This window comes from Poeciliopsis prolifica, unplaced genomic scaffold, assembly GCF_027474105.1.
Source record: "Poeciliopsis prolifica strain line A6 unplaced genomic scaffold, Auburn_PproV2 SCAFFOLD019, whole genome shotgun sequence".
Lineage (NCBI taxonomy): Eukaryota > Metazoa > Chordata > Actinopteri > Cyprinodontiformes > Poeciliidae > Poeciliopsis > Poeciliopsis prolifica.
In genome coordinates this window covers 9,982,400-9,990,132 of record NW_026562394.1, presented here as the reverse complement: position 1 = coordinate 9,990,132, position 7,733 = coordinate 9,982,400, and the positions used below count along the sequence as shown (strand labels likewise).

At 40.4% G+C, this 7,733-nt stretch overlaps 1 protein-coding gene across 1 annotated transcript; it reads left to right on the top strand.

Moving 5' to 3' along the window:
- Window positions 1–979: 979 nt before the first annotated feature.
- On the top strand, window positions 980–7,629 carry ei24 (EI24 autophagy associated transmembrane protein). Its single transcript, XM_055043895.1, has 11 exons — window positions 980–1,094; window positions 2,111–2,244; window positions 3,217–3,362; window positions 4,027–4,087; window positions 4,211–4,277; window positions 4,350–4,474; window positions 5,002–5,121; window positions 5,214–5,325; window positions 5,409–5,520; window positions 5,635–5,709; window positions 6,365–7,629. Exons 2-11 carry the CDS (start codon window positions 2,203–2,205, stop codon window positions 6,528–6,530), a joined length of 1,026 nt encoding a protein of 341 aa, XP_054899870.1. The 5' UTR covers window positions 980–1,094; window positions 2,111–2,202; the 3' UTR covers window positions 6,531–7,629.
- Window positions 7,630–7,733: the final 104 nt, after the last annotated feature.

Sequence of the window (7,733 nt, the reverse complement as noted above, 5' to 3'; positions counted from 1 at the left end):
GAGGCAAAGATAAAGTGGGACAATGTAAGGTTTCTACCTGTTATCAATAACAATTTTCTGACTGTATTATTAACATTGTAAATTTCAACAGATTTTTCTGTTTAACTCCTGATTGAATCCAGTGTAACGATGTCATTCAATAACATTCACCAAAGAAATTTAAAGAGGCAGAATTATGTGTTTCTAGGCACATAGTGCCATTTTATAGCACAATTATGTAACTATGTCAACTTCAGTTGCTATACAAAATGCTGTATCCATCAAATGTGACTAAAAAATATTTTTACTTCCTAATTTAACGCCTCAAAATTGGGCCTGTAAAAACTCCTGCTCTTCCTGAAACTTCGCCTGCAGGAAGTCATCACATCGCTCCTCTATCATCCCAAACAAAGTAGTTTTTTTTATTGTTTTGTTTTTGTTTTTCACCAGTTTTGCACTGAGAAATTCCATGTATAATGAACTCAGATGATGCATAGTTCCACCAGGTGTTCGCTAAATGCAGCTGACTAGTTTAAAGGAATAAAAAAATAGGATATGGAAAGCTAAAAAAAAGAGTTGAATTTACATAACACTGCCCCTTTAAATAAGCGTCTAGTACTCTCACTTATTACATTGAAAAATAATTATCATTTTCAAAGGTATAAGGTTAGTAAACAGTGAACCTGGCGGTTGTGAGTGTGCAGGATAATTTTTGCTTGTTGATGGATTTTATAAGTCAGCTGGAATACATTAGAATTTGACAAAAAGAGAGAACAAAAGTAAGGTGTAATTTTTTTATTTTTTTTAAGAAACAAACTTTTATTTATTTATTTATATTATTATTTATTTATTTACATAATTGCTAACAATATTTGGTAAACAATAATCTGATTAACCCTGGTTTTAGTACATGGTTGTTTGTTTTTAGGCCCGACGTGCATAAGAAAAACGAAATGGCAACGGTACTACATTTCCCAGCTTACCTAGCGGTCGGAGCTTGCGCAATATGTTTTTGCACGGCCCTGGCTGCTGGCAGTGTACGTTTTGTGTTGTGACGTTCGGGGAGCGAAAGACTATTTATTACCGGGGCCATAACCGTGGACGTGTCGCATGAGGTAAGGGAGATAATGGCGCGCTCCGTCTTTGTCTTCGCTCGCCTCCATAAGCCTTGTCTCGAACAGAAACAGCACAGTTTAAGCTGCTCGGCGTGGACACCGAGCTAACAGAGACACGAGCTAACAGCAACACTGGAGCAACCCAACGAAAGTCAAATATTAGGGAGTCGGGGGCTTCTTGTAAAACAGTCCACACAATTAGGCTATTGACCGATCCAGCTGGAGGCCTTTCGGGAGGTCAGCGGGATCAACTTCTGCCCCAGTGACCCCAGTAAATTAAGCTAACTACCTGTAGTCAGCTGGCTAATGTTGACTCACACAACAACCATAACTATGTGTGTCTAAAATAAGCAGCTGTGCCTTGCTGTTGAGCTAGTTCAAGGAAAAGGAAGGCGAAATGATGGCTTCAGGGAATAAATGCTGGAAGTTGTTGCTAATAAACAAAACAAATGAACGGATAAGAGGAATAGCTTTGTTTTCCTGAGTTCACAGGCAGGAGTTCCCCTCCACACACACACACACACCAGCTGAGAACAAAGGATCCTCTCAGAGCTGTCAGCTTGTCTGAACGTAATGACTGAGAGTTAACTTTAGACTGCTAGGATTTAAAAAAAAAAACAACTTAAGAACAAATCAGCTTTTATGTGACTCCCTGATATCTTAGAAAGTAGAATAAAATCTCTGTCAGATGTTTTAGTGCCTGAAATGACTTTGTTTTTGTTCCAAAGTTCCAATCACCATGTCACACCGTTATTAGTGATTCAGCACAAAATGGCTCCTGGAGAGATAAACATCACCGGCTTTTGCTCCTTTTGTTTTTCTTTCTAATAAATCTGATCTCCAAAAATTTGAAGTGCATGCACTTGTGTGAAAAAGTTACATTAAGTACATTAAATAGGTTGAAAACATAAAACGAATCCCTCACTATTATTATTTTTTGTGTCTTTTATGTATTTGTTTGTGTGGATTTTTGAGTACTTAATAGTTTTTATTTTATTTCTTGTAAATTCCGGCAGGTTAGTACATGAGCCCCACCCTGCCATGAGAGCGGACCATCAGGTCAGCAGCCCCCCCTCCTTCAGTTGATGGATCTGCAGCTGGTCCAGAGATGACAGACAGCGTCAGGGCCTTCCTCCAGAATGTCGCGACGGTCAGCGCACACGCAACACAAACTCACGAGACACGGCAGGATGGTCGTCATGATGTAGTCGCTTAGCTTGACTGCTTACCTGAGTGCATGGCCTTCCTCAGCATCAGTGATACCTATACTTCAGTAGGAAGGAAGTGGGGAAAAGATTCAGTCCCTTATTGTGCTCTGTGTGACATAAAGGTTTGAATGTCCAAGTGAAATAAAAAAAGGCAAATTAATAAGAATAATATTCAAAATGTAACAAGTAAAGCCTTTACAGATATTTCTGAACCCAATTAAAAATGCAACGTTTAGACTCCAAAAGAGCCATTTTTGCTTTTGGTGCAGCTAAAAGAGGCTCACATAGATCCCCAGAAGTTTTTTTATAGACAAAATCTACTTAATAAGTAATAATAAATAAGTGTTATTATTAGATAACATTTTCTTTTTATTCTTAAAGGTTTTCAAACAAAACAAAAAAAAACAGACTTTTCACATAGTCAAATGGTGGGAAATGTTAGTCCATGAAATACATTTTTCTGGCACAGAGTAATTCAGAATAAACTGAACTGAGAACCACAAGTAATAGACACAGGGTAGAATTTCAGGAAGTATATTTCACTAGAATCATACATGAGATGATTGCATTTTTTATGCTCATCTGCCAGCATAAGTTTTCAGAATAAAGGTGCAAAGAAGCACTTCTTGCTTTCTCTCAAACTTTTATCGTTTAATACCATCAGTGTGACTGCTAGACAACAGAGATAAGAGTTAAAGGTGTCTCTGATATTTCTCCATCTGTGCTTCATTTATTAAGGTCCCCTGCAGACCTACTTTCTCTATGCTAGCTCTTTGTTTGTATTAGTAGCTCAGCAGTTGAATCTAAAAGTTGAATTCATCTCCCAACACTGAGAAAATTTGAGTGTTAAAATAAAACCACATACCTAGGTGTGTGTGTGTGTGTGTGTGTGTTTGTTTCTTCGGATCTGTCAGGGGATCAAGGACTCCATATTGGGGATCAGAACCATCTCCAAGCTGGATGCTCGCATCCAGCAGAAAAGGGAAGATCAGCGGAGAAGGAGGGCCAGCGGGGCCCTCGCACAGAGACGGGCACAGAGTGAGGAACGCAAACCGGACAAGTAGGTCGGAAACACCAGGTTCTGACTGAGGTCGGGCGGTTCCACACTGCGGTTCTGTTTATAGTTGTATGTTGAATTCACGGAATGCTGCACAGATGTTTGGGAAAAAGTCTAGAGTGTGGGATTTGATAGCGATGTTAGCTCGGTCTGACATCGCGTTGTCGTCACAACGTTCGAGTCGTATATCGATTGCAAAATTCTTGTTTTATCCGATGTTTTATTGTGAATGCAGCTCTGGGTTGTTGATTCCATCACTAACAACGCTGCGTATTTCATGCAAAAATAGTAGAAAATAGGGATTTCAAATATTCATTTCAAACATCCTAATATATTTTTAGCCACTTTTACACTATCACACTTGAAACCACCAGCTTTCTTTTAATTTACCAATTTTATTTGTTCTTGAAGAAGGTGGGGGGGCAAACTACTTAAGTGATCAGTTTAAAGTTAATAGATAAATTCTTTACTTAACTGATCTGTACTCTGCATAATAAACATTGACGTCATTCAGAAAAGATCAAGTGTTTAACATTTGATAAAGGTGTTCCAGCTCTGACTTATTGTTAATGTTAATGATGATTTCCACTCTGCACAGACGCGCCCCTATCAAAACTAAAATGGCTGTAAATAATCCCGACGGTTATGATTTGTCTTAATCTTTCAGTGAGCCGAGAGTAGCCAGCAGGATATTTCAATGCTGTGCCTGGAATGGAGGAGTGTTCTGGGTAAGCTGGTTCTCTGCTCTCTTCTTTTCTGAAGCTCCTTGGTTTACAATTGTCGTTTTTTTGTTGTTTTTTTTTCCCAGGATGCAGTCAAACACGATCCCTCACTGTGCTTTATCTCCTCAGCTCAGTCTGTTTCTCTTCTACCGGGTCTTTATCCCCCTGCTGCAGACCCTCACAGCAAAAATCATCGGTACGCACAGCCGCCGGTAACTGTGGAGCGGATTGTTGGGCTTGTTGTTGATGGAAGCTGTCTGTGCTCCAGGTGACCCGTCCCTCCACGGCAGCGTGTGGTCCTGGCTGGAATTCATCCTGACCTCCGTCTTCAGCGCTCTGTGGGTTCTCCCTCTGTTCGTCCTTAGCAAGATAGTGAACGCCATCTGGTTCCAGGTCAGAACCGCAGTCTGCAGTGTTCAAATAAAAATGACAAGAAAAAAATGGTGATGGGATTAGATTTAAAAAATGATGTAAATTGCAGGGGCTGTAATGACTTAATCATATTTGACTCTAAAACTATTCATTGACAAAATGAGCAAATTTCTCACTTAAGAAACTTTTAAGGATGCTAAGTTATAGAATAGGGGACAAATGAGGTACACCGCAAAGACTTTTGTGTTTTGAATCTTTTGTTTTGGTTAGCCAACCATCAGATAGGTTTTAAGCCATTCCAACAGATTCAGTTTTCAAGCGTTTCTGGAACAATTGAAAGCTGAAACATTTTTTAACACGTTGAAATTGATGGAGTTGATCAAAGTTAAGAAGTTAAAGTCCCGAAAAAAAACCCCAAAACGGATACACTTTGGAAAAATAAGCATAGATTCAATTATTGGTTCAATTAGATCAAGGTCAGGTCCTCACAGCGACATTGACTCCAAAGGTCAGAGGTCAGCCTGTGTTCTGGTTTTTCTATTTTGCAGGATATAGCTGACCTGGCGTTTGAGGTGTCTGGCGTCAAAGCCCAGTCGTTCCCCAGTGTCAGTAAGATCATCGCCGACATGCTGTTCAACCTGCTGCTCCAGGCGCTCTTCCTCATTCAGGTGAAACGCTTTCTTCGCTTTCAGAAAGCACACGAAACAAAGCACACGTTCGTCCACGAACGGCATAATGAATGAAACCTGTGGTCCATCAGGGGATGATCGTCAGCCTGTTCCCCATCGATGCGATCGGACAGATGGTCAGTCTCCTCCACATGTCTCTGCTCTACTCCCTGTATTGCTTCGAGTATCGCTGGTTCAACCACGGTGAGGCGACCCTTCGCTTTGCACTCTTGTAGTGAATTATTTTAGCTCAAGCTAAAATAATCATTTCTGTCTGCCTGTCGAAGGCATCGAGATGCACCAACGACTGTCCAACATTGAGAGGAATTGGCCATATTACTTTGGCTTCGGTTTACCCATGGCTCTGCTGACCGCCATGCCCTCCTCATACATCATCAGGTCAGTTGCAGAGTCGATTTGTTTCCTAAACCTAATGAAATCACACAAAGCAAATCACATTTTAAAAAAATACCAGGATTAGTTTCTCACTGAAGTGTTTTTTCCCCGTTGTAGTGGCTGCTTCTTCTCCATCCTCTTCCCTCTGTTCATCATCAGTGCAAATGAGGCAAAAACACCAACAAAACTATAGTGAGTGTGTCGACTACTTTTAAAATGCCTGGAAAGTCTTGAGCCAACCCTCACTCATTTTTCTTTCTTTTTTCTACGTATTTATTAAAACTGTTTTCATAATAACTGAAGTGACATGGTTGTTTGAACTTAGTTTGGCTGGAAAATACAGATACTTATTCTAGCCGCCATCTTCTTTATTGTTTCGCTCTGCAGGGATGTGACACTTTTAAACTCTGTTCTTTTCCGAATTGCCTTCTTGTTCTTCCTCTTGGCAGCATGATTTTTTTAGCATCAATAAGGTTTTTGAAACTTCCATATCGTGTCAATCCTACTTCTCCAACTTCCATTATTTTAACAGTACTAAGCCGTTGTATCGTTCACCTTCAACTTCACAGTTATGTCTTTTCATTGTTCAATCCCAAGACGGCTCAAGAAAATACGGTGAAGTTTGTGGTTGAAAGATGACAAAAGGTGCTGTATGATGTAAAAGCAGTACTAATTAGTGGTTCTTTGTTCAAGTTTTTTTATTCATTGTCGTATCTACTTTACCACATTACCCAAAAGGTCTGGCGGTTTTTGGTTAGAATGTACAGAAGTGAGGCGTAGCTCCGGACTTTCCTGCAACACGGTTGGTAAGCCCGATGCGTCTCTGATAACGTGCGTTTCCTCCCAGTCACTTCCAGCTGCGGCTCTTCTCTCTGGTCGTGTTGATCAGCAACAAGCTTTTCCACAAGACCGTCCACCTGCAGTCGTCTCTGACGCCATCGCCCTCGTCCGAGAAGCTGGCCTCGCCCCACACCTCCCCGAACCGCCACAGGCTGCTGCAGCACAGCCAGTGACGGATCCACCCGATACACGGACGGCATCGGAGGGGTTGACCTCAAAGAAGACGACACGCAACGCAAGATGAAGGGTTCATGTAGATTATCCAATCTTCGGCTGTTGGGTTCAGTTTAAATCCAAACCAGGCACTTTTTGACTCACACTTCTCTCTTAACACATTATAGGAATATACACAACTGTAACTTTATTTTGGTTTGGTCTTCTTTCTGCATAGGTTTTTCTTTCTTTTTTTTTTTTGTATAATGTGCCATTTGAGTGACGCTTTGTAACAAATACAGCACAAGAGACCATATAGTTTTAAGCAAATATACCTTAAATAGACTTTTTCTCTCTTTGCAGGAGCATTGAGAAGAAACTGCACATTTAGGTTCCACCTGCAGCGTATTGCTTAGTGTTGAGTCTTGCACATGGACGTTGATATCCGACGAATTTCATATACAAATCCTTTAAAGGGACTCTTCTTTTTTGTTTGTTTGTTTTCCCTTCCTATGTTACAATCTCAGATCAATTCAGGCAGTACCATGTTGCTGTTGATGACCTTTTATAAGAAATAGTAACTATTATTTTTTATTTTTTTGGCTTCTCTTCCCCCACAAGACCACTGCTGTCTGTAGTATATGTAGTGACACCAGTGGGTGAAAGGTTAACCCCGCTCTTAATGGTTGTGTATCGTTGGCTGGTCATAGTGAGACAACACTGCCAAACCACTGCAGTTCTGTTTTCTTTTTCACTTCAGGCACAACCATGTGAAGCGCTATAATAAAGAGGCCTTTCTTTCAAAATAAACCAAGTAGGTGATCACCCTCACTTAGCTAAACCTATCCTACCCAGATAGCTGACGTCGTTATACCTAATCTGCAAATATTTTTTCATGGTGTACATAATTTCAGCGCCTCCTTTCTTCAGACGCCCCAGCTCACTCGGTAGTCATTTCTCTTTCACTTATCAAAAGCTCATGGCTGTGGATAGGGGCAATGATTTTTGGAGAAGTGTGCAATTCTGACAGGAGCATAGTGTCAGTGATTTTATTGTTTGTTTTTGTTTTCTTTTTGTAAAAGTAACATTTAATTTCAATAAAATTTGGTCAGTATTCAATGTTTGAAACCTGTCTGGTGATCATTTCTGCATTTGTGTGATTTGAATTGTAAAGTAAAATGCCCTGCTGTTACGGTTTGCATTTATTTTATACCTGCTGCCAG

What these genes read in the sequence shown, in the direction of transcription:
- ei24 (XM_055043895.1), top strand. Translation starts at nt 2,203, where the DNA reads ATGACAGACAGCGTCAGGGCCTTCCTCCAGAATGTCGCGACG. An exon ending in TGAACGCCATCTGGTTCCAG is followed by an intron (nt 4,475 to 5,001) that starts GTCAGAACCGCA and finishes TCTATTTTGCAG; the next exon opens with GATATAGCTGACCTGGCGTT. An exon ending in GTATCGCTGGTTCAACCACG is followed by an intron (nt 5,326 to 5,408) that starts GTGAGGCGACCC and finishes TGCCTGTCGAAG; the next exon opens with GCATCGAGATGCACCAACGA.